This window comes from Chiloscyllium plagiosum, chromosome 15, assembly GCF_004010195.1.
Source record: "Chiloscyllium plagiosum isolate BGI_BamShark_2017 chromosome 15, ASM401019v2, whole genome shotgun sequence".
Classification (NCBI taxonomy): Eukaryota; Metazoa; Chordata; class Chondrichthyes; order Orectolobiformes; family Hemiscylliidae; genus Chiloscyllium; species Chiloscyllium plagiosum.
The window spans coordinates 33,842,647-33,870,468 of NC_057724.1; the positions used below are offsets into that span (position 1 = coordinate 33,842,647).

A 27,822-nucleotide genomic window follows, 5' to 3' on the forward strand; every position below is an offset into this window, starting at 1 on the left:
AGATCAATGGAGATAGATTAGGTTAGTATTAGCTTTATTTGTGAAGTGAATAATAATAAAGGTTTATTAATTTCCTTTGCGATGGAGTTGTGTTTTTAAGTTGTAGCATGTGATGTGGAGACATGCCAAAAAGACATTTGGAAGGGTTAAAAAAGAAAAGTATAAAAAGCAACCAGTCATAATAAAAACTTGAATTTAACTTTCATTCAACCTGTGCATTGTGTTTGGAATTGTCACTCATTAGGGTTCTGAGTTATTGACGCCTGATGTAGGTGCAAGCAAGTGTATGCATATGTACCACTGCAATTATCATATACTAAATGAATACGGTTTATGAAAGCCCTTGATCTTAACATTTCAAGAACCTTATTACTGAGGAATATACAGAGCACATGATTTTAGCAAACATTTTCTCAAATAGAAGATGTAGAAGTTAATAAATTATAGTAAATGAACTCAGAATCAAAAAGGTAAGAATCCAAATAAGTTTAATGGGAGTTGACTTCAGATAGCTGTATAAATGGATGTTTGACTCATTCCAGATTCCAACTTATTGTAAACAAAACAGCAAGGCCTTCTCTCTATGTGCTCCTTACAAATAGATCTGAAAAGTCCAATCTACAGACTTTCACCTAAGTTTCTCATTGCTTATATTACCAACACAATACATTTGTTAAATCTTCAAAATGAAATATGCTGTCAACTAAATAATTTACTTTTTCAACAGAAAAAAAAACTCTGGTGTATATAAACAACAAATGTATAAACATGAAGAATTCAAAAACCCATCAATGACTGGTTTACTTTCCAGCAAAACAATGTAGACGTCTTTGTATAAACTAAGAGTTAACCAACAGGGTTCCAACTCCATTTTAGCAATATCAAACACTGTACAAATATACATAGAACAATCTTATAAACTTTCAGAAGGATTTGTACATGAAGGTGTAGCCTTATCTGGTTTGTCAGAAGTTTATTTTAGATAACTGCAGCAGTTTTCAACAGGTAAATACTTCTATCTATACATTGCAACAGATTCTTTGCAGAGTTGCAGCACCAAAATTCAGCTACCTCACTGGAGATTTTGCCATAAAAATTTGCCCAGTTAACTAGCAGAATTTGATCTCCACATGGTTGAGTTAATTGTTTTTCTGAATAGAAATGCCATTACTTTGAAGGAATGCTGGGATATAAACTGAGATTACAGCAGACCTTGAGCACCCAGGTAACACAACACGTGGTCAAATTACAAAAAAAAACTGGATCAATGGGCAGATTTAGAATGAATTTATATCAGCACAGATAGTAGGGAGCAGTAATCCTCTTTATTTAAAATGTTCAACTGATTGCTTACAGTAGAAATAAATAGGAATTTGCCAAAGATAAACAAACACAAAATGCTGGAATTCTACAACTTGATCAAAACTGGAGAAGGGACCTGTTTAAAAAGGTAAAAAAAAATTAGATGTGATCCTTCATCCCTGAAAAATTAACCTAGTATTATCTCTTTTCGATGCTGATTGGCAGGCGGACTGAGCCTTGCAACATTTTTATTTAACAACTGTGATTAAATGAGCAGTTTCTAACAGATTAAGAAAGGCACCATTGTGGTTGCTCTATTGTAATGTCTAATGTATTTGTTTTCTAACTTAGTTAAGTTTATTATTTATCATTTTATTTATTTAATAATTTACAAGAGCCTGCTGATTTTGGTGAACTGATTTAATTCTGAAAAGCTGTGTTGATAACTGAATTTCAAATTTAGGTCTAAACCCAATGGAGTCTAGAAATGTGAATTTTGTTATACAGCAGTCTTGGTATGCCACATATAATCTCTTTATTTGTTTGGTGTGATAATGCACTGAGTATTTTCAGCTTCCTGCATCACGCATAGATGGCCAAATTAAATACATAAACAGTAGAGTATGGACTGGAGAAGTTATGCTAAGGAAGTAGCTATTGATATATCTCAAATCCTTTTCGAACTACTCTGCAAAGGAATTTACATTAATTATGTACTGACAATACTGTATGTTTCTTTTTAAGTTTCTTTGCTGATTAAAACGTTTTCTGACATGAACATATTGTTTACATTTTGTACTGAAAATTGTTTATCACTTATTTTACTTAATGTTTTAACGAGAATTTAGTCAAAAGAAATCCCTGACCAAACATCTTAAATCAATATTGCCAATACACCTACTTTTTTGCCAAATAGTTTAATGATATTTCCTATACCAAATTCAAAAGACAAATGCAGCCCAGTTTAACACAATTGAAATGCCTACAACAAAGCAACACCTCTTTGTACTGCACAGGTCAGTTTCGATTATGTGGTCACGTCTAAGAATCAGATGTGACATATCATCCAAGTTATGAGTAAAATTATTACTAATGAACTAGGCTGTTGTTTAAATTATTTTCACTGTTGGTTGAAACTTAACAAGCTGGGCAATACTTAAAGATTGCTTAGTATTGGTGCTTACCCCAGATCAACTTTTCTGGCTGTTAGAGCTGAGGATTGAATATTGTGTGCTAATCTTACATCTTTTGATTTTCTGATTGTATAGTAGAAAACAGTGAACCATTCAGAATTACTGCAGCAGAACTTCAACACCAAAGAGGAAAAATATTCTCAGCTGAATAAAGCCAAGTATAGGCATTTTTCGCATCATATAATTTACAAGAAAACAGCGAATTAAAGACTAAACTATTTTTTCTCCAACAACAGGACTTTCTTCCTTTACGTAGTGATTGGGAGAAAATCAGCAATGTGTTTCTTCTTGTGCTTATATATATTCTCAAGCTTATGGATTAACTCAGTTACATAGTTCTCAAAATAAAAGCGCAAATATTCTCTTAAATAAATGATTATTTATAACAAATACTCATATCAAGTCCAAATCTAACTGAAAGTAGGATTTAGTAAGAGATGGATAAATGGCACCACCGAGTTGAGGAATAAAACACATTAGCTATTTTCATCGAAGTTTCAGGCAAAGAAACAAACAATTTACTGCTAATGACATTGGGCTCCTGCATAGCATTAGTTGAGGATGACTGTACATGATGAATTATACACTGTAATTATTATAGCACCACCTACAGACAAAAAAATTAATGATGCATTCAGTACTTCGCACTGGGAACATTTCTATATACCATCCCAGCAGCAGTTCGTTAAGACATAGCAGCACACACAAGAGGCTGAAATTGTTTAGCAGTGATGGTTTTAGTGTGGGACTAGAGTCGACGACAATCAGGCAGCAAATGAGCTGCTGCTGGGGATCCCATCATAAGGCTAGAAGCTCTTTAGTCCCAAAAGCACCACTTGGGTGGTGGCTACTACTAGACTCCCCCTCTTTGAGCTACAGAGTGTCTGATCAGGAGGCTCCACATATCCGAGCCCAGAGAGTTTGATTAGTAAAATACTGGTAGCAGTGGTAAGAGGCCCTTAATTGGCAGGAAAACCCTCTTCCATCTTCTTGCTGTTCATAGAATTCAAAGGCATAGGGTAGCCGATGGGTATTCCACCATCGTCCTCGCTCCCATTGGAATTCCCTTATTAGTCAACTGCCTTTCCTTGAGGGTCAAAGGGTTAGAATAAAGACGAAGAAATAATTGAACCCAGGATAGGGAAGGTAACGAGGGGTAGGTTGTCAGACAGGAGGGAGGGAGAAGTAGGGGTTAGAGAAATAAAATGCTGAAGAAAGAGGAGAGAGAAGGAGATGAGAAAGCGAGGAGAAAGCTGTTACGGAGATAGAAAAATAGAATACAAAGAGGCAAGAGAGTGGGTTGTAGGGCAAGGCACTGCTTATTTCAGGTGGAGAGGGCTGGGTGATTGAGAGAGACCAGAATTATCCTTAAGGGGGAAGCAGGTCTCCTCCTTTACAGCTCCAATGTAGATTAGGCATATAAAGCCGATGGACGTTCAAGATGCTGGGTGAGGGGATTTTGTGGATCTTTATTAAGAAAACAAACATTTGCTCATGAAACAATTCTATACAGTTGAGGGAGAGATCTACGGCAAACGGAATGTCAACAGTGCTCATTTGGTAAAGGCTTTTAAGGGTTGAATGTTCCAAAGGTGGTATAGGAAGTGGGGCAATTTGGAGTTCTTGGCCAATACTATGATGGGACATGTGAGAGTCAAATGTGGTAATGGATGTAGTAACGTGTCCCTGGTTAGGAATATGGTACTTGCTCTTCTAATTCATGAATGGTGCTCAGAGAGCTGGGGTTAGAGAAGTTTTCTTGGGTTGTACTCTTCCAAGTACAATGGAGACCTCATTGTGTCATGGAGATCTTGGCTTCATCCTCTTAGCATTTGTCATATGCCAATATCTGACAGGGCACATGATCTGAGATGCAACAGTTAGTGTAGCATGTGATCATGTCATTAACTCCGGGGGGTTTTGGGAGAGTGCTGTCCTTGGTATGGAAGCTGTCCATTTGTGACTCAGCAATTCAGTGGTTTAATGTTTAAGGAAAAACTTCACACATGATTTAACTTAGGACTGAATTACTCATGCTACTTTCACCCAAGATTCAGGCAGTGGTACCTGATTGTAGGTTGAGTTGGGTTATTGCATAATATTAATTGAGGACCACTATAGATAATAAGTCACTGAATATAACCCACAACACCACCTTCAGGATTAGTATAAACTGTATGCTACAAACATTCAGCTTCTACAAAAGGATGAGATTAAATAAGATTATACCTTACAAGTGATATAAGGAGGCAAGGAGTTATATTACTTGAACATATACCTATTGAGGAACTGTTGCATCTCAGAACACATTTCCTGTCTGCATGGTGTATCTTCACTTGCACAGAATCTTAAAAAATAGTTGTACTTCGCAGTAGTGCAAGGCTAAATATTTTTAGATAAGGCTCTAGTAACAGCAAACTGCAAAATCATGCATTATGCTACACAGTTGATAGCTTTTTCAACAAATGTGCTACGTCATTGTCAAACATGTAACAGAGCTGAGGTAATAATGGCACAGAACTGCAAATGGAACTTCTGAGCATTTAAAAAGTTGGACAAAATGAATGCCCAGTATTTACAATCTCATTACACTTATTGAACGCACTGTGCCTAGCAAAGGAACACTTCACATCCAGCATGAGTGAACAAAAGCATGCTCATTTAAATTTGATTTAGGGAGCATACAGTCAGAAGAGTCCAGCGGTCAGAGAGAGAATTCTTTAAATCTGGTTTTACTGTGAGTTACCCAATATTTGTCATGAAGCCCAGGCAGGTTATCACATTTCAAACATCTGACATGAGTTAAAATGCCATTTCTGAAGACTTGCATGTCCCAACTGCTTCATATTAAATTGAAAATAATAGGAGTACCTCCAAATGACTTCCTCTGGATTGAGATTATTCTTTTCTGGTGTACAATTTAAATACAGGAGGTTTGGTGGATGGACTGCTTCAAAAATAAATCTTTATTAGATTCTGGCTCAAAATCTTAAATTATATGGCAAAAATCGAATGTGTAACCCTAGGCTGTCTTTGCAATATAGTTGAAGGAGTGAAGATCAACATTAGTAGTTTAGAATCTGAACTATAGATCTCTTGTCTGTATGATTTTCCTCAATGTAAGTACTTTCATGTCTTGCACGCTATTAGGTTTGTATCTTGGTGTGGCGTTGAATTAAATTTATGTTTCTCCAGCAGTACAGCAAGTCAGTGATAAGTGCAACTCAACAAGTATTCAAAGTAAAGTGCATCATCACAGAGTAGTACAAATGTGTAATGTGGGCTCAAATTTATCTGTATCCAATAAAATCTCCATTTAGCTTTTACTTCAACTAACATCATGCATACCAGTATTCAATTTTCATTTTACCAACCTAATTAGATTGGCTTTAAACTGGAAAATAAATTTTGATCATGAAAATATAAGCACCAAAAAAACATATAAATATGACAGAAACGTTGGAATCGCTAATTAAACGGTACACATTCTGGATCCAATTTCTAGATACTGCTTGAGATAAACTGTTTACTTTGTGAACAAGTTTATTAAAATATCCTCTGTCAGTGTGAAATGCCAAACATAGGAATGAATGTGTATTCAGTTACTACACTGAAGAGTTTTGACTTTGATACTTATGTCTTAGATCTTTCAGGTGATATAATTCTGATTAATTCCTGTTTCTTGATCTTGAAACATGTTACCCAATTCATTCAAAATTAATACCATTTTGTTCTGTTAGTATCTAAGTCAGATACAAATTAATTTTTCAAACAAAAAGTTGCGCACGCACAGCTGTTTCTTTAACACAGTAAAGCATATTGTGTTATAATGTTTGGATGCAAGTTTAATCTATACTCTGTTTAATGACTGCTCTCAGATTCATAATATGAAGTGTTATCATTTAGCTCAAGAATCCATGAAGAAGAGTGGGAGAAACCAGGAAAACTCTTCAGACTTTCTTGCTATCTTCTTGCAGCTGTCTGAGAATGCAGTTCTTAAATGACTGTGAATAGACCACCAACCTGTGCTCTGAAAGGAGACTAGTGTTGCGTATGATAGTGAGTGAATTGGGTAGAAAGGAAAGGAAGTTATATACCTTACGTAAAAAGCGATTAAAGGAAAAATGATAACCAAAATTTGGGAACAGGAATAAATACTGATTATTTCACAAGAATCACTTAATCCATTACTAATTGTTTTTCATGGTTAGTGGATCACAAACTTAGGTGCACTCAACATAATTAGTTGGGTAGAAAATATTTTAATGAACCTAGTTAAAGTATTTTTAACACTTCCTTTAAACATCCCAGCAATCCTTATTTTGTTGCACTAAGGTCAGAACTGACCTATTATTTTTCTGTTCTGTTTGGGTGGCTGGTCCATGCCTGATTTGAAACAACAGAAGTACTGGCTGGCTTAGTATACACACCTGCTAGTACCCAATCAATTCATTCCCTATTATTCAAAGTGGGAATAGTTTGTCGATCAGTCATGATTTTGGTTCACCTTGTGAATGTAATAACTTTCTCACAGTCTTCAGTTAATAGTTCCACCGTAGAACCAAGGAGGTCCAACAACTCAGGTACACACCGTACCAGTTCCAGAGACATCCTGCCATCGAGGGAGCAGAACTGAAGGTTCCCAAGTTGGAAATGTACCTGGCTTGTGGACACCTGTTTGTAAAATTCTACCTCTGTAATGGTAGCTATTTCAAAGTGAGGGAAGCGGGATTGGAAAATCCTGACTGACATTTTCAGTCTTCGAAGAACTTCGGCTAATACAAGCCAATTGCAAGGGCTGCACAAACAGAAAGAAATATCAAATAAAATAGAATTTACAACTATGCAGATAACCATAACAAATAGTCCAATACTCTACAGGCACCATACCATAGAATTCATACAAAATTATCGTGAACAATTTACCTTTCATTTATCTTGTGAAACAACAAGAATGCTCATTTTTTGTAAGTTTTTTTTATTCATTCTTGGCTAGGCAGCATTTATGTTCCATCCCTAATTGCCCAGAGGGCAGTTAAGAGTCAACCACATTGTGTGGATCTGGCATCACATATAGACCAGACCAGGTGAGGATGGCAGATTACCTTCCCTTTCGGACATTAGTGAATCAGATAGGTTTTCCCAGACAATTGGCAATGGTTTTATAGTAGTCATTAGATTCTTAATTCCAGATTTTAACTGAATTCAAATTCCACCATTTGCTGTAGGGGGATTTGAACCTGGGTCACCAGAACATTATCTGGGTCGCTGGACTAACAATCCAGTGATACCCCTACATCATCAACTCCTCAGAAGTCCCCTTTAGTTATCCTTTGCGATTTAATTGATTAAAGTAATGAATGGTAAATCATAATCTAGAATTATGCAATGTTTTGATATGTTCCTGAAGTACAGCAGTTCAGTTTTAAACCCATGTAATTACAGGTTAATCAAATAACGTCTGTTTCTGAATTCACAAAATGATCATTTTTGTCAAACAGCCAATACAACAACATTCAGTGGTTTTATTCTGATAACCATATTACTCCTATTCAGAAACTGCAGTCAGAGAAATATCAACCAATGAAAAGTACTGCCACTTAAGTTTAGTCTTTATCAAAATTAACGCAAGAAGTGTCAGGAATAAAGGTGATAAACTTAGAACATGGATTAGTACTTGGAGCTATGGTGTTGTGGTCATTAGAGACTTGGATATCACTGGGGCAAGAATGGTTGTTGGATGTTCTGGGGTTTGGATGTTTCAAAAGGAATACGGAGGGGGTTAAATAGGTGGGGGAGTGGCATTGCTAATTAGGGATAGTATAACAGCTGCTGAAAGAGAGGTTGTCAAGGAAAATTTGCCTACTGAGTCATTATTAGATGAAGTCAAAAACAGGAAAGGATCAGTCACTTTATTGGGATTTTCTATAGACCCCCGAGACATCGAGGAGCAGATTGGGAGGCAGATTTTGGAGAGGTGTAGAAGTAACAGGGTTGTTGTCATGGGTGACTTCCACTTCCCTAATATTGATTCAAATCTCCTTAGTCCAAATAGTTTGGATGAAGCTGATTTTGTCAGGTGTATCCAGGAAGGATTTCTGGCTCAATATGTAGATAGACTAACTAGAGAGGAGGCCATATTGGATTTGCTGCTTGGCAATGAACCAGGTCAGGTGTCAGATCTTTCAGTGGAAGAGCATTTCGGTGGTAGTGATCACAACTCCTTGATCTTTACAATACTCACGGAGAGGGATAGGAGCAGATGGTATGGGAAAATATTTAACTGGGGGAGGGAGAATTACAATGTTATTAGGTAGGAACTATGGAGCATAAATTGAGAGCAGATATTCTCAGGAAAATGCACAACAGAAGAAGCACAACAAACAGAGGTTGTTTAGAGACTTGCTTCATGAGTACTAGATAGGTTTTTCCCACTGAGGCAATGAAGGGATGGTAGGGGGAAGAAACCTTGGGTGAAACATCTAGTCAAGACGAAGAAGGAAGCTTACTTAAGATTGAGGAAGCAAGGATCAGACAGGGCTCGAGAGAGTTACAAGGTAGCCAGAAAGGAACTATAGAATGGACTTAGGGTCCACATGGTGGTTCAGTGGTTAGCACTGCTGCCTCACAGCACCAGGGATCCAGCCTAGGGCGACTGTATGGAGTTTGCATATTCTCCCAATGTCTGCATGGGTTTCCTCCGGGTGCTCCGGTTTCCTCCCACAGTCCAAAGATGTGCAGGTCAGGTGAATTTGCCATGGTAAATTGCCCATACTATTAGGTGCATTAGTCAGAGGGAAACGGGTCTGGGTGGGTTACTCTTCGGAGGTCGGTGTGGACTGGTTGGGCCGAAGGGCCTGTTTCCACACTGTAGGGAATCTAAAAATCTAGAAATGGTCCTGAAAAAGCCTTGGCAAGTACGATTAAGGAAAACCCTAACGCATTCTACACTTGTAAGGGACAAGAGGATGGCCAAAGTGAGGGTAGGGCTGATCAGAGATAGCAGAGGGAACTTATGCCTGGAGTCAGAGAAGGTGGGGAAAACCTTAATGAATACTTTGTTTCTGCATTCACTAGTGAGAGGGACCTTTTCGTTTGTGAGTACAGCTTGAAACTGGCTGGTACTCTCAAACAGATTGTTGCTAAGAAGGAGGATGTGCTAGACATTTTGAAAACTATGAGGATAGATAAGTCTCCTCGGCTAGACAGAATATACGGGAAATGAGAGAAGACATTGCAGCACCTTTGGCGATGATCTTGGAACTCTCACTGTCCAATGGAGTACTACCAGGTGACTGGAGGGTGACAAAGGTTATTCCCTTGTTCAAAAAAGGGAATAGGGATAATCCAGGGAATTACAGATCAGTCAGTCTTATGTTGGTGGTGGGCAAATTATTGGAGAGGATTCTAAGAGACAGGATTTATGATTATTTGGAAAAGCATAGCTGGATTAGAGATAGTCGGCATGGCTATGTGAGGGGCAGGTCATGCCTGACAAGTCTTACTGAATTGCTGGATTTGGAGGTGCCAGTGTTGGATTGGAGTGTACAAAGTTAACCATCACACCAGGTTATAGTCCAACAGGTTTATTTGAAAGCAGCAGCTTTTGCAGCCTTGTTCCTTCATCAGGTGGTTGTTGAACCATCTGAAGGAGCAGTGCTCTGAAAGCTAGTGCTTCCAAATAAACCTGTTGGACTATAACCTGGTGTTGTGTGATTTTTAACTGAACTCGTTGAGAATGTGACAAAACACATTGATGAAGGTAGAGCAGTAGACGTGGAGTATATGGATTTTAGCAAGGCGTTTTATAAGGTTCTCCATGGTAGGTTCTCCATGGTAGAAAGTAAGGAGGCATGGGATACAAGGAAACCTGTCTGTCAGGTACAGAACTGGCTGGCCCTTAGAAGACAGAGGGTGGTGGTTGATGGAAAGTATTCAGACTGGAGCTTGGTGACTAGTGGCGTTCCGCAGGGATCTGTTCTGGGACCTCTGCTCTTTGTGATTTTTATAAATAACTTGATGAAGAAGTAGAAGGGTGGGTTAGTAAGTTTGCTGATGACATGAAGGTTGTTGGAGTTGTGGATAGTATGGAGGGCTGTCGTAGGTTGCAACGGGAGGTTGACAGAATGCAGAGCCGGGCTGATAAGTAGCAGTGAAAAAGTGTTAAGTGATTCATTTTGGAAGGTCGAAATTGAATGCATATTACAGGTTAAAGGCAGGATTCTTGGCAGCATAGAGGTACAAAGGTACTTGGGGTCCACGTCCATAGGTCCCTCAAAATTTCCACCCAGGTTGATAGGGTTATTAAGAAGGCATATGGTGTGTTGGCTTTCATTAGCAGGGGGATTGCATTTAAGAACTGTGAGATTATACTGCAGCTCTATAAAGTCCTGGTTAGACCACACTTGGAATATTGTGTTCAGTTCTGGTCGCCCCATTATCAGAAGGATGTGGAAGCTTTACAGAGGGTGTAGAGGAGATTTACTAGGATGCTGCATGGACAGGAGGGCATGTCTTATGAAGGTTGAGGGAGCTAGGGCTTTTCTCACTGGAGCGAAGAAAGATGAGAGGTAACTTAATAATGGTGTAAAAGATAATGAGAGGCATAGATAGAGTGGATAGTCAGAGACTTTTTCCAAGGGCAGAAATGGCTATCATGAGGGGACATAACTTTAAGGTGACTGGAGGAAGGTTTAGGATAGGATGTCAGAGGTAGGTTCTTTACACAGAGAGTGCTGAATGTGTGGAATTTACTGCCAGCAGTGGTAGTAGAGTCAGTTACATTAGGGACATTTAAGCAACTCTTGGATAGGCGCACGGAAGATAGTACAATGAAGGGTATGTAGGGTAGTCTGATCTTAGAGGAGGATAAAAGGTCGGCACAACATAGAGGACCCGTACTGTGCTGTACTGTTCTATGTTATAAAATAAACAAAAGACTGTATGAATCTACAAAATAAGAAGGTAAGTTTTATCTCCCATGCCCCACCTCCTTACACCTAGCAGGCATAGTGTAAGCAGGATGTTAGATAGTTCTGGCAATGGAGAAAGTGTAATAAAAGGTTTAACTGTCTGATTCCTTGGGATGGCAGGTCTGATGCATGACAAGAGACTGGATCAATTAGGCTATATCCACTGCAGTTTAGAATAATTAGGGAGGATCTCAAAGAAGCCTATAAAGTTACAACAGGACTGGACAGGATAAATGCAGAATGCTCCTGATAATTAGAGAGTCCTAAACCAGGGTATTTGGTAGGCCATTTAGGACTGAGGTGCGGAAATATTCTTCATCCAGACAGTGGTGAACCTGTGGAATTCTCTGCCAGAGTGGCTGAGGTCAAAACATTGAATGCTTACAAGAGTGAGTTAGATATAATTCTTAGGGGCTGAAATGAAAGGGTATGGGGTGAAAGTGGGAATAAAGGTACTCAGTTAAATTGCCAGCCATTATCATACTAGTGGCAAAGCAGACTTGAAGGGACAAATGGCTTAATGCTGCTTCTTCTTTTTATATAGAGCCTGTAATGGGCTGGATCCTGGCTTCAAGGTGGAAAGTTTTTATTTCAACTTCTAAGATCTCCTTGTGGGTCAGTAGGAGTACATGGAAATCCTGGTGCTTACCTATCCCAGAATGTATATCTCCAACAAATCCTTAATCTAAGAAGACTTGTCCACTCTTTCTTAACTATCCCAATGATGAAAGATCAATGTTATAATTCAAGAACACCAAATTTGTCAATGGATTAAATTCCCACCATTATATTTCAAACTATGTTGGATTAGACTTCCAGTCTTACCCATGAGAAAGGCAAGCTTGTATATTGTAACATGTAAGAAGAGGTTTGTCTGAAAACTCAAATGCAAAATAATTGATATCTTCATCTTCCTCTTCATCAAGGCCAGGAGGGTTTGCCAAAATGTTACAAGAAGTTTCCTTGTCCTGCTCTGAAAAGTTCAAATAAAATGATTATGTCAAGACAATTATACACAGGCAGCCTTACAAGTAATTAACAAAACTCTATGATTACTTGAATAACCAAACAGTATTTCCTGAGTTAATGAATGAATGATATTTAGAAAGCAATTCAGGGTAATCACTTTTAGGTCATTCTCTCATGACATAGTTTATTATATTAAAAGCAGTTTTTCAGAATCATTTTCAAAAGATCACATTACTTCTTTAGTAGTGTTAGAGCTACTGAAATCCTTATTGAAGCAATGGAATTGTATAGGAAGTTCACTAAAAAAGGAAAGCATTGGTGTTAGAAAGTTAAGGTCAAAATGCGAACTAATATTAAGAAGAGTTGCTCAGGGTTGAGTACTTGGGCCCCCCGTTTCTAACGACATCAATTATGCTGATATACAAAATTAAGGTGAGCTGTGACAACATTACTGTCAGTAATGCAAGAAGGGTTGTTGAGTCAAGTTTAACAGGAGTAATTCTAATATGTATTAATTACCTGGATATTGGCAAAATGACATAAAGAAATTGTAGCAAAGGATTTAGGTTGTAATTTAACAAAGCACAAAAAATTATTATTACTGCTAACATAAATAACTTGGGGTGTGTGTGTGTGCAAATCACTGAAGGTGGCAGTTTAGATTGAAAAGGTTATTGAAAAGAAATATGAGAATCTAGGTTTTATAAATAGAGGAGAATAGTACAAATGCAACAAAGTTATGATTAGTTTTATGAAGTAATTGTTTTGCCTCAACTGGAAATGTGTTCAATTCTGGACACCTTTGGTAGAATGTGAACACTTTAGAAAATGTGTGGTAGATTTTGAGAATGATTCCAGGGATGAAGGAGTTCAGTTAGGAGATTTTCTTAATAAAGCTAGAGTTGTTCACTTTAGAAAAATTAATGAGTTTGATAGAAGTGTTCAAACGACATTAATAGCAAATGACAGACAGAGCAAATTGATCCCACAAATGAAGGGATTAGATCCAAGCTCTGCAGTCTTGCAAAAGCTGGTGGTGAATGGTGGAAGACAATGAAAAAACTCACTGGAGAGGAGAATCCACAAATATCTCCAATCTCAATGAGGGAAGAGACTACAAAAGATAAGACTGAAGAATTCGCGACAGCCTTCAGCCAGATGTGCCAAGTGGATGATCTATCTCAGCTTCCTAGAGGTCCCCAACACCGTGGATGCCAGTCTTCACACAATTTGGTTCACTCCACTTGACATGAAGAAATAGTTGGAGGCACTCAATACTGCAACATTCGGGAATTTTCTGTATGCCAGAACATTCCATATTCCTAGCCAAACTGTTCCAGTACAGCTACAACACTGACTTGATAGATGGTGTGCTGATTTTTTGCAGTTGGTTAATGTGGTGGATAAGTCACTGAAACATTGCTACCCAGGGCTGCAGATGTTCTTAAACATCAGAACATAAGTTTATTATGCAAAATTAAAAACAACCTATACATCTAATACAGTTATAAAGATCTTAACTTGTTTTGCTTCATAAAATGAAGCAAAACAAAGTTTCAATCTATTTCCCAACACTATTTGTTTAGGTACTCAATTCCAGAGAAATATCACACCTATCTCAACTTTTAAAATTGTTTTAATTAATTGATTGTTTTCAATTTCTTTTCCTTGGAATGCTGAGCCAGTTTTATGACTTCTTGAGTCTGCTGGCTTGAACCATTCACAACTCTGATTGTCTAAACATCCTTAGTTCGACTAACTCAAAGACTTTGACACAAACTCTCCCATGGAAGCTCCATGACCTAAAGCTGGATTCTCCTGCTTAGAAAACTAAAATCTGTTTTCCCCTCTGAATTATAGTCAAAAAATGAATTAGTAGTCTCGGTTTAGTTTCTAAAGTCAGCAGTGTAAATATCTGATCCATTAACACCATGGGTATACTGCCGGCATTTGAATGCAGTTCAATGCTTTTTTGGAAATAATACATTTGAGTCACTATTTCAAAAGATTTTCTGATCTTTTTAAAAACACCATTCACAAAACTGACAAAAATCCAACTGTTTCTAACTTAAAATTCAAATACAGTCACATCACACAGACATACCCACCTCACCAACACATGGTGTGCACTAAAGGGTTCCACCTATCTCATGCTGACAATCTAACATTGCCTTTGTAGTGTGCTTCCTACTCATTGGGGTGGTCTCACCATCTGGCAGGATTATGCATGATTATGCAACGATTCCCATCAAACTCAACATTCTTGTGCTCTCAAAGCAGGACATGCTTGTGCACAAGAGGAAGGTGAGGACTCTGATTGGCAGAGGACTCTCTGACCACTGAATCTTCACCATATTCGAGGACAGTTTGGTCCAGCTGATGTTGAAGACCAATATCAGTTCTAACCTGATGGAGAGACTGGATTAACAGAATCTTGTGTGCACCACAATTGTCAGTTCTTCGTAAAAGTGCAGCCATTCTCATACATTCCTGTAAATATATATGCACTTATACTGTTCTAAAGTTTCATGTGATCTAATGTCATTTCCAATTAAGAGTCTGCACAGTTGTCTGAAGCAATAACAGTGTAGAATCCTTCCTCATTACAAGAACATGTGGTCTTTCTCACAGGACACCTTTTAATGTTTCACTTCATTAGCAATATGTACCTCTGAGAACCACGGAGCTAGTACTTGAACAATGGAATCAAAGCTCTAAATGTTCCATTCAGGGACACAACTTTGTCTCATGAATTCAACAGCAGAGTATATAACCAGCACAATGACACAATGAGCCCCACACATGAAAGTCATGCCAAGATGTCAGAGATGAAAAAGCCAATGGTTTTCTCCATGCCTGGAATCTCTACAGTCAGGATAGGCATTCTCAGTAAATGGGGAAAGCAAAGCACATCTGAGGTGACACTCATAATTTCTTCTTTTTGGGGAGAGAGTGCAGAGTGAGGAAATGTTAGCATTGTATCCATCATGATACTGGAACACATGCAGGTATGAGGACCTAGGTCAAGCAGTCAGCATTAGCTAAAAGATGCCATGAGTTGAGGACCTAACAATAAGCAGTCAGAGATAGAAACAGATTCACTGTAGCTGATTGGAATTGGTCCTCATTGTAAAGCTAATAAATTATACAAAACGTAATATAGATAAGTGATTAATATAATTTAAAATTGATTAAAACACAGTATGGCAGGACAGTGACATGTCACAGTTGTAGAATGTAAGTGTTCCTGGATGTCACTTTGCTCCAGACTAAACACATCAATGGCAATCAGTTTAAAGTTTTACCAGTTTCAGCTCAGTTTATCAACAGGAGGCTGAATTACAGACACTGCAATACAACAGGTGTGGTAAGTTACCTTGCAATCACACTTCTTGGGGTTGGTTCATCTGATTTGGTCAGTGTCCATCAACGGAAGTGTGATTGCGAGTGAGGCAGGTAAAGGAACTCAAAGTGGAGTGGAAGACCTTCGTACTTTGCAGCTGTCTAACACATTTTGAGTTCTTTCAGTTGGATGAGAGTCAGGGCTTCACGGACAATGGGTTGACAAATTTGTCTATCACATTTGGAAAAGTACGGAAATATTAGCAATAGACAGCATGGTTTTGCGTGGGAAAGGTCATGTTACAAATGTTTTGAGGAAGTGACAAAGATGATTGATGAGGACAGGGCAGTAGGTATATGGACTTTAACAAGGTCTTTGACAAGGTCCGTCATGGGAAGCTGATGGAAAAGATGAAGAACAGGGGATCTGTGGTGAGCTGTTAAGTTGGATACAGAATTGGCTTGATCATAAAAGGCAGATAGTAATGGTGGAAGGGTGTTTTTCAGACTGGAGATCTGTGACCAGTGGTGTACCGCAGAGATCAGTGCTAGGACCCCTGTTTTTGTAACATATATAAATGATTTGGAGGAGAGTATAGGTGGCCTGATTAGTAATTTTGCAGACAACACAAAGTATGGGACAGCTGCAGATAGTAAGGAGGATTGCCAAAAGATACAACAGGATAAAGATACAACAGGATGGAGAGGTGAAATGGCAAGTGGAGTTTAATCTGGACAAATGTAAAATCTAATGCAGGAACAAAGTTTACAGTAAGCGGTAGAACCCTCAGTAGCATCAACACACAGAGACATCTAGGTGTACAGGTCCACAGTTCACTGAAAATGGCAACATAAGTGAATAAGGTGGTCAAGAAGGCATATGGCAGAGTATAAAAATTGACAAGTCACATTGCAGCTGTATAAACCTTTAGGTAGGCAACATTTGAAACATTTTGTACAGTTCTGTCGCCAGACTACCAGATGGATGTTGAAAGTGTTGGAGAGGTGGAGTAATATTTTACCAGGATGCTGTCTGGTATGGAGGGTATTAGCTATGAGAGACATTGGACAAACTTAGTTTGTTTTCACTTGAATGTTGAAAGATGAGAGGTGATCTGATAGGTGTTTACAGAAGTTCGAGAAGCATAGATAGAATGGATTATCACGAATCTTTTTCCTAGGGTAGAAATGTCAATTACTAGGGGACATAGATTTAAGGTAAATGGGGATAAATTTAAAGGAGGTGTGAGAAGTAGGGGTTTTTATTTAAACACAGAGGATGCTAAGTGCACTGCCAGAGGAGATGGTGAAGACAGGTACAACAGCAATGTCTTTAAAGGCATCTTCACAGATTTATGAACAAGCAGGAATACAGGCGGCATACAGGCAAAAGGTTTTTAGTTTATGAAGGCATCACGTATAGTTGCAGTCTTGGTGGACTTAAGGGCCTGTACTGTATTATTCCTTAATCATGGTAACATGGTACAGGAAGCCCTTCAAGAGACAGAGGAAGAAGAATGTAGTGGTAGTAGGGGACAGTATTGTGAGGAGATTTACACTATTCTCTGCATCAAAGAATAAGAGTCCAGAAAACTCTATTGCCTGCCCAGTGCCAGGGTTCGGTAAATCTTCTCAGAACTGGAGAAGAATGTGCAATGAGAGGGGTAAGGTATAGTGTTGTGGTCTATGTAAACACAAAGGACATTGGCAGGATAAAGAAGGAGGTTCTTTATTGTCCATATGAGGAGCTAGCAAAAAAATTAAAAAGCAAAACCTCAAAGATCATAATCTTTGCATTATTACCTAAGACATGCAAATTATCATAGGGCAAGCCAAATTATAGAGATGCATGATTGGCTCAAAGACTGGTATAGGAGAAGTGGGTTCAGAATTGGGGAAAGACCAATGGGACGGTTCCCACTTGAACAGTGCTGCGGTTGGTGTTCTTGCAGAACACATAACAAAGCAATTAGAGACTATTAAAATAAACAGTGAGGCGTGGGATCAAAGTTGAGAACAAATCAAAGAGTGAAATAAATATCAAAGAGAAATGCATTGATACAAGAAATAGACAATGGCAGGAAGCGATAGAGAGTAAGAGTTAACCAACATACAAGATTTGAATTTACAAGGAATACAAAGAATTTCCTTATACACCCACGACTGTGTGACCAAATTCCGCCCCAATTCCATTTAAAAGTTTGTTGACGGCATCATGATTGTAGGGCCGACCTCAAACAATGACAAGACAGAATACAGGAAGGAGACGGAGTACATGTGGGGATTTGGTGTAAAGACAACAATCTCTCCATCAACATCAACAAATGAAGGAGGTAGTCATTGACTTCAGGAAACAGAGTGGAGGGCACGCACTTGTCTGTACCAATGGTGCTGAAGTGGAGATGGTCAATGAGAGGGGTCAGATAGTATTGTGGTCTTCATAGGCACAAGGGACATTGGCAGGATAAACAAGGAGGTTCTTTATTATCACTCTGAGAAGCTAAGCAACAAATTATGAAGCAAAACCTCAAAAAATTACAATCGCTGCATTATTACCCAAGACATGTCCAAATTAGCATAGGATAAGTCAGATTATAGAGATGAATGCTTGGCTCAAAGACTGGTATGGGATAAGTGTGTTCCAGTTCATGAAGCACTGGCACCAGAATTGGGAAAAGACCAATGAGATGGCTTCAAGTTCCTGGGAGTGACGATCATCAACAATCTGTTCTGATCCACCCATGCAATGGTCGAGAAAGCACAACAACATTGCTACTTCCTATAGGGTGAGTGGTACACAGGCCACTCATAGTAACTACACAGTAGATTGTAACACAAAGGAATAATGAGAGCTCTTCCAAAAGACACAGTAATAATCATGCGAGATTTTAATCTGCATATTATTTGGGAATGTCAGATGGGTGAATGTATCATTGATAAGGAGTTCATAGATTGTTTTTGAGGTAGTTTCTTAGAACAGCATTTTCTGGACCAGACCAGAGCGGAATATATTACTCCTGTTATTGTGTAATCAGAGAGAATTAATTCATGATTTCAGAGTGAAGGTGCCTCCAGATGGCAGCTACCTAATAATGAAGAATAAAAATCAAGTGTATTATCTAAATAGTAAAAGTCTGCAGAATTCTGTGATACATGAATTGCAAAACGTTAGCATGCAGGTCCAGCAAGTAGTTAGGAAAGTTAATAGAATCTTATCATTTAGTGTGAGGTGAACTATATATAAAAGTAGGGATGATTTGTTTTGGTTATAGAGGGCACGGGTGAGACCACGACTGGAGCATGTGTTCACATTTGGTCACCTTATGGAATGATACACTGGAGACAGTTCAGAGAAGATTTACTATGCTAATAACTAGAATGGGCGGAGAGGAGGGGATTGGGTTGGGAGCAGTCACACTGGAAAAGACGGGAAGGTTAGGATTAGAAGTGCTGGAGTTCAGAAAGTAAAGGGTGATTAGATTGAAATACATGATCCTGAAGGGTCTTGACAAGGGGGAAGAGGATACTTCCTCTCACAAAAGAGGATCACTGTGACCAGGGATTACTGTTTGCAAATGAAGGCTTGTCCATTTAAAACAGAGGTGAGGCAAAAATTACTCTTCTCAAGTCTTTGGGACTCTCTTTCTGAAAAAGTGGTGAAAGCAGAGTCCCTGAACATTTTTAAGGCAAAGATGGATAGATTCTTGTTAAGCAAGAGGGTGAAAAATGATCAAGGTTGAGGTTGTAATTAGATCAACTATGATCTTGTGGATTGGGAGAGCAAGCTCAAGGGGCTGAATAGCTCACTCCTACTCATTGTTCTTATATTCACTCACTAAAGACATGTAACTACTAATAACATTGCAGTATAGGACATTAGTAGTTGGCTCTTCTATAGGGAGATGGAGGGCAGAGGCCTGGGACTCCTCCCGAGTGATTGTGTTTTGGTCAACATTGTCTTTAATAGAAGGGTGTATACAGTTAATAGATATCAAAGAAGTCCCTCAACTATGCTTCCTGCCTCAAATTTATCACATTGCAAGATAATAGAGAAAGAATGTTTCTTTTATTGTAAATAGTAGTTCAAAATGAAAAGCTTCTCACTCGTAGGTTGAATAGAGGGTATAGCAACCACCACCTAACTGGTCCATAACAGACAGAACTTGAGGGCATTGAAGAACAGAACAGTAAAATAAACATTTTGCTTGTAGCTGAGTCCTCGGACATGGATAGCTCAGAGGTATCCGTGCCTCTCTTACTGCAAGGTATTCTGTCTCGGATGCACAGATTTGCACTACCTGGTAGGTCCCAGGGCTCAGAGCTAGGCCGAGAGCAGGCCAATTGAAGGACGCATCTTGCTGCCATTTCTTGCATATTATGTTTAATGTATTTCGGTTTTTTGAACATAACTTGTATGATTTATGGAGTTGCTCAAATAAACTAAATCAGTTGCGAAGTGCAACTAATTTTGCTTAACATTACCTACATAGTGTTTAGCACTAGATTTTCAGTACTTCTGTAATCATCGTTTATCAGGGGTTAGTTGTGTACATGGGAAATAAATTTGAATAAAATTATGTACATCAGACTAGATTCTGCAATCAATTCCATTCTAACGTCATATTAGACAGGCAATGCTAATTGTGAAATAACACCAAGTAGAAAATCCAGGTCATAGTAACGTTGAATTATAACAAATTTAAATGTATTGTTCATTCAACTGGATTTTTATCTAGCTCAGTTTGTTGACAATAGAACTCAAAATTAATAACATGAAATGAGTAGGCTCCAAAATTGGGCTTTTTTTTTAAATGATTGATGTAAAGAATAAGCTTAAATGAGCCAATGTATCTTTTATTCCTTACTCTTTATTTATAATAGCTATGATTTTAGTACTCACCACATGCAGAGCTTCCATAAAATTCCCAGTGAAGGGCTGGATCATCCTCACTCCGGCCCCTCAGGTCAGTGAAATATTCTACAAAAACACAACTGAAAATTAATAATGTGCCTGTTATTATTAAAAAACCCTACTTAATTGATTAGAGTCTTTGCAGTACATCATAGTAAAGTCATAATATTCAAAGGCAAATTAAAGTATCTATTGTGAATAATTTGCCCAAGATTACAAATTTAATGTGTCAATACTGGTAAGCTCCTATCTGAAATTCTACACAAGTCTCAAGCACAAAATGAACAGTTGCAAGTTAGCCACTTGTTACACAAACCCAATTTTCCTTTCCATTTCTCCCCAGTTAACATTCATACAGTTTGCACCCTTTGGTCTCCTAACCTACTTTTTTTTTAAAAAAAGGTCTTTTGAAATTGAACCATTCTTATTACATTGGCAAACTTGATTAACAATGGCATAAATGATCAATATTCCAGCCAGTGACACCACATCCTATGAGTGTGCAACATCAAGAAATTTTGTTTTAAGAAATAAATAGTGAATGCAGGCACTGGGAAAACTCTCCCTTGCACAATATACTATGCTATTATTTACTGCCACCCAATAAATCAATTTTACTGCTTCAGGTTGAAGACAGCACCTCTGCAGCACTTATTCACTGCTATGGTGGATCGTTATCATAGCTTAGGCATTCAAATCCATGGAATGGTCCTCTGACTCTCAATTTTCATCTTAGAAGACAGTGCATAATAAGTGGTATAAACAGATATCTTACAGTTATTTATCCTTAAACATGATTCCTTTACTTCTGATATGATTATACTTTCACAAAGACACTCTGCTGGCACTAAATTAAGTGCAACCTTCAACTGATGCTGCGCAAGTTACAGTTTCAATTTCTTTAAAGATATCCTTTAAATTGAGGCAAATATGACTTGACAGTGGTTTGATAAATCATGCAGGTGATGGAAAACTCAGGTTCTATACTGCACTTAAGGTGTAGTATTTGAAATAAAAGATTTCCAAAGGTGGCGGAATTGTCACTGACAGACTTAAAGGGAATTTCATAGCACGTGGATTTAGAGGAAATGCAAAAAAAGGGCCAAGTACTTCAGGGAGTGAAATGTCAGAATTGGGTGATACTAATTTAGAGGTGAAATAGCTGGATCATGAGGAGAGAATGAAGCTACTAGAGATGGCATAAAAAGATGAAGAACAAGGCAGAAAAAGTTAAGGAAATGGAGTTGGAATTAAGAAAGTAGAATTTGGAAATGAGTAGATTTGAATTAGAATTGTGAAGGAAAAGGGTAGAGAAAGAACATGAATTAAGCCAACTATGGCACAGTTAAAATAGGAGACGTCAGATCCTGATCAGGCTCTACTGCGGAGAACCTGAATCATAAGTTGAAGTCCAGTATGGGAATGTTTGTACAGGCCTTAACTGAAACTTGAGGAAAAGTATGTTTTGGCATTTTTCGTGTCATTTGAGAAAATAGCTAGGCAATTGAGTTGGGCAAAGAGGACTTGACATTGTCCATGCAGAATAGGTTGACAAGTAAAGCACAGAAAATTTATGTTTCATTGTCAGAGATTTCTCAGGATGATGATACACTGAAGAAAACAATATTGGATTGGGTCCACTCAAGTTGGTGCCAAAGGCCTAGGCAAATCTGTATAATTTGAAGGAATTATACAAAGTAATTTTGATAGATGGATAAGAGCATTAGAAAGTGAAATTATGTATGATGCACTTAGAGACTTTATTCTCTGGGAGGAATTTAAAAACTCACAACCTTCTGTAATAAGAACTCATGTTAAGGGCCAAATGGTTGCAGCTGCTAGAAAGATGGCAATAATAGCTGATGATCATGAAGTAATCCATAATACTAAGCCTTTTTTCCATCAACTTCTCCTCGAATCACAATGTCCAATTGAGACAAGAAATGCAACAGATGCAGGGCCAGGTTGTGGTTATTTTTCCGTCACATGTAATGACCAGGCTAAGCAAAGTCCATCATCAGCAGTCATAATAATACACAAGCAGACAGTAGGGTACATCAAACTCTTCTTTAAGAATGAGAAAAGTTCAAAAGTGACATAAGACATGACTTCATTACTTGAAGCTCAGTAAGTAGATCCAGAGTTAAGTAGTTAGCAGAGACAGCTCAACTGAAGCACAAGGTGAAGGGATTTCATAGTGCTATTATACTAAGAGCAGAGTTTTGATAAGGAAGTGGAAGTATCCTCACAGAACTGTATTCGAAGAATAGATGGTTGTTTACTTTCTGCTAGACATTCAAGATGATAGTGTATGAAAGATATGAAGCTCTTTTGTCTGGACACTCAGGAAAATGGAAAAGACAGGCATAAATAAACAGGTATTTTTACATAGCCAGGATTTCATCAAGATGTAGTGCAGTTCTTTAGAACATATCATATATTTCTGGTGGAAAGAAAACCTCAACATGTAATCAGACCAACACCTTTGATATCTATACCAGTTTTTGAAAAAACATTTAGTTGTGTGCAAGAAGAATGTGTAGGGCCAATACCAAACAAAAAGCATTAGTATCTCATCATAATATAGAAATGACAACTCAATATCTAAAAGCTATTCCTTTAAGGATGATTACTGTTAGGGGGGAATGGAAAAGTTTACACAGTTTTATAATGGACTACCAATTGAAGTACAGTCTAATGAGGATTCTAACTTCATGTCTAAAGTATTCCAAATAATTATCAGCGGTTTGGAAATAAAACAATTGAAGTCAACTGCACATAATCTGCAAACACAGGAAACTTTAGACAATATCTTAAAACTCTCAAGGAATATTATATGGTTACCGTAGGATTGGGACAAAGAATTAGATTTTTCATTATTTGCTACTAGAGATTCTCCAAATGAATCTACTGGACTTAGCCCATTTGAACTGTTTTATGGTCATGAGATTAGAGGTCCATTAAAACCGGTTAAGAAGAAGTTCTTGAATGAGAAAGATGAATCTGCAATGTTAAATTGAGTGTTCATGTTTCTAGAAAGACTCGGAGTGTGTAAGATTGTTCCTGCACAATTAAACTTTACCTATGAAAATGAAAGAATGGGCAAATAAACCTTCATCAACTAGAGTGTTTCAGGTGGGTGATAAAGTATTGGTATTGTTGCCATTACAAGATGAACCTCTGAAACTGAAAGTCAGTAGTCCACGTAAAGTAGCCTTTAAATACTGGGGAGTGCAAGACCAAAGAACTATTTTTAAAACGGGGATTGATCAGGATGGCTGTATAAATTCATAGCAATGAACAAAGGTGGGTGTTCTCAATTGCCATCCAAGTCAGCTGCCTGTCTCTGTTCCCACCTTAGACCTGTATCAGGTGGCCCTGACTCTCACTTATTCCCCTCCAAAGATGTAGAAACGACATGACTGCACGGATTTAATCAGACCTTGGGGATGCACTGTCAAGGAATGACCATCTAATCATTCCCAAAATCCAGTCCCAGGAATCAAAGCTGAGAACTTGTAAATCTATGTGGCTCATTTTCCAACCTAGTAGAAATTCATTAAGATTTAACTTTTAAGTAAGAAAAAATGTATGAACTAAATTTTATAATCTCATTCATTTCTTCATCAACAGATCTGTTACAGTAAAACCATAAATGGCAGTTGACTATTCAAATAAGTTCATGGTGAAAGGGAAAGACGAGGCATAGGTAATGTCATTCGACTAATAAACCAGAAGCTCAGGCTAATGTTTTGGAGATGTGTTCAAATCCCACTCAGGCAGCTGATGGAACTTGAATTTAATTAAAACAAAACTAATCTTATTATGGGTGACTGTGAATCTATTCATTCAATTCATTAAAACCAATCTGGTTCACTAATATCCTTTATGAAGAAAATCTGCCATCCTTAACTGGTCTGGCCTACATATGACTACAGAAATGTAATTGACTAGCAAACAACAATGCAAATCATTCCGTTCAAGGGCAATTAAGAATGGGTAACAAATAGTGGTCTTAACAGTGAAGCATATACATGAAAATTTAATAAAGGGAATTCTGTCACCTATTAAGGAAACCTGTAAATGCAATAAATTGGAACCAAAAATAGTAAATAGAAAATTTAGGTTAATGATTTGGGTACAGAGTGCCTTGTTGAAATAGAATCTCCCTTTATTAGCATAAAACAGGCACACCAAGGATCAACTTGACATCCTGTGCGTGAGGATATTTGAAAAACACCTTAATAATTTTTCTTAATACAATTCTGTGATGCCAGGAAGGGGGTGGGGAGGGGAATTCTTCTCAATCACCCTTTACCTGAGAATTACCTACAATCAGAAATTCATGCTAAAATGCATGAACTACCTGTGGAGGCACACAGAAATCAGTAATGTTCTCACATTGAGCCTGAAGTTTAATTTTAGGTATAAGTGTACTCTGACATGAGGAGGAGAAGACGCAAAGAGAAAATAAAATTGTTTGACAATTTACGGAGACATTAAAAGGTTCAACTCACTGTAACTATTATTGTTCACATCCAGAAAATTAAGATGAAATCTAGCACAGAATTATTACAAGTACTCGGATGATGTATTTTGAACTGAAGCATTAAAACAACTGTATGTGCTTATATATACACAATTATTAGTACAGATTAAATATTAAAGTGAGCACAATGAGAAAAAGCAAATTTTGCGAGACACTACCTATGAATTTTTTTTTAAGAACTATAGTTCATAAATGAGCTGTAACTTTCCAACATCAGATATTGTGTAGCGTTAAATCCTTACTTCCCTCCAAGGCCCCAAGGGATACTTCCATATCCGCCACAAATTCACCTGCACCTCCACACACATCATTTATTGCATCCGCTGCACCTGATGTGGCCTCCTCTATATTGGGGAGACAGGCCGCCTACTTGCGGAACGTTTCAGAGAACACCTCTGGGACACCCGGACCAACCAACCCAACCACCCCGTGGCTCAACACTTCAACTCCCCCTCCCACTCCACCAAGGACATGCAGGTCCTTGGGCTCCTCCATCGCCAGACCATAGCAACACGACGGTTGGAGGAAGAATGCCTCATCTTCCGCCTATGAACCCTCCAACCACAGGGGATGACCTCAGACTTCTCCAATTTCCTCATTTCCCCTCCCCCCACCTTGTCTCAGTCAAATCCCTCAAACTCAGCAGCGCCTTCCTAACCTGCAATCTTCTTCCTGACCTCTCCGCCCCCAACCCACTCCGGCCTATCACCCTCACCTTGACCTCCTTCCACCTATCGCATCTCCAACGCCCCTCCTCCCTACCTTTTATCTTAGCCTGCTGGACACACTTTCCTCATTCCTGAAGAAGGGCTTATGCCTGAAATGTCGATTCTCCTGTTCCTTGGATGCTGCCTGACCTGCTGCGCTTTTCCAGCAAGACATTTTCAGCTTAAATCCTAAAACCCAAGTAAAACTGAAGTGACTGATTTTGAAACAAGAGAGAACGGCTGGGGGACTAAGAGGCGAATCTTCATAGCCTTCAGCCATTATTTCTAGAGATATCCTAGAAATCTTTCGAATCTTCAATAACATTCCTGCTGTCACAAGGTCAAGAGTAAGCTATGACAATTCCACAATATCGTGTTCAGTTACATTTACAACTCCTTTGATAGCCAACCATCCATACTGGCCTTTGACAGAAGCCAAGTAATATTTAGGCTTGGGCAGTGACACAAATTATATCAACATCAATATTGCCTGCTTAAACCAGATACACGGGATTGGATTTTAGAGAACAGCATATTCCACCAACTAAAAAGTTAGTCATGAACCTGTTCACCTGATAACTGTTTGCCTTGTAACAATATTATGCTTGGAGCTGTTTCATGTTTTTTTTTGCTTACTCAATCTAAAAATGACTGCAATTTACAGAAGAGGCCACATGACTACAGCAAGCCACAGAATACAATGTAAAAACACAAAATGCCAAAAAGAAGCAACCTTACTTATTTTGGATTTTTAACAACCACCCATCCCCAAGCCATGTAAGAGGTATTTCAAGCTGATTGGCCTCCATTTCTCTAGTTGTGCCAGGATCGAACAGTGGTTACTACTGAGGCTACAAACAGTCCCCAAGGAAGAGGACCGATCGAGCCCATACTTCAAGGTAAGTATTGGATTTTGGACAGGCCGAGATAGCAGACCCCAACAACGGCAGATTAGAAAATGGGCACAGGTTTGAAAGACTGAAGGGCAGAATTAAAGGTGGGTCAAGCCTTTGAGGTTCCCATTCTCAAAAAGAAATAGCCACTGTTTCCTGTCTGTAAAAGCTGCTCAGTTGCCTGTCTTGACTTGTTCCCCTCCTGCATGAAGAATGAAGATAAATAAGATCTTCAAGAGACCATTATTTGGCTACTCAGGATGAGTGGCTGACTGGCACATTCTCCAGCCAGCATCATATTAGAGACAGGTCAGAAGTGGGTGCAGAAGTGGTGAAAAAGGGCAGGCATCTCTTGTAAAGACATCCCCTTAAAACATGCCAGCTGGGGACTGTAAAATCCAGCCCATGCAATTTCGATAATTTAACATGGTGGGAGAAACATTTTGTCTTTTTGGTTGCAGATGAGTTTGACTGGCAGTTCTATACTAGAAACTACCTTAATACGGGGAAAACATAGGGAGTTTCTCTAAATCTTCATATCAGATCAGGCCAGTTTACACAGTTCTACCAAATACAAAAATAAATCTAACAGACCATTAAGCTCAGACTGAAATTAGAAACCTGGTTTCTTAAACAGCATAGGTAATTTAAGAACTAATGGCACAGATCATCGTGAATGATTATGATGTGGTAGGCATCACAGAGACGTGGTTACAGGGGGGTCAGGACTGGCAGTTAAACATCCAAGGGTTTTCAACTTACCGAAAAGACAGGGAGGTGGGCAGAGGGGGCGGGGTTGCCTTGTTAGTTAAGAACAAAATTAAATCTATGGCACTGAATGACATAACGTCGGATGATGTGGAGTCTGTGGGGGTGGAATTGAGGAACCACAAAGGCAAAAAAAACACCATAGTGGGAGTTAGGTAACACCTCCTAACAGTGGTCAGGGCCAGGGGCGCAACATGTACTGGGAAATAGAGAAG

General features: G+C 38.5%; 1 protein-coding gene across 3 annotated transcripts in view; it reads right to left on the reverse strand.

Moving 5' to 3' along the window:
* Window positions 1-471: 471 nt before the first annotated feature.
* LOC122557217 (BCL-6 corepressor-like protein 1) overlaps window positions 472-27,822 on the reverse strand; it is a 167,762-nt gene continuing 140,411 nt past the window's right edge. For all 3 annotated transcript variants that reach the window (XM_043704668.1, XM_043704669.1, XM_043704670.1), the window contains 3 exons: window positions 20,679-20,756; window positions 12,293-12,440; window positions 472-7,293 (listed from right to left, as the gene is read on the reverse strand). In XM_043704668.1, the coding sequence (XP_043560603.1) occupies window positions 6,999-7,293; window positions 12,293-12,440; window positions 20,679-20,756 (521 nt within the window). In that variant the 3' untranslated portion in view covers window positions 472-6,998. The remainder of the gene's footprint in view (window positions 7,294-12,292; window positions 12,441-20,678; window positions 20,757-27,822) is intronic.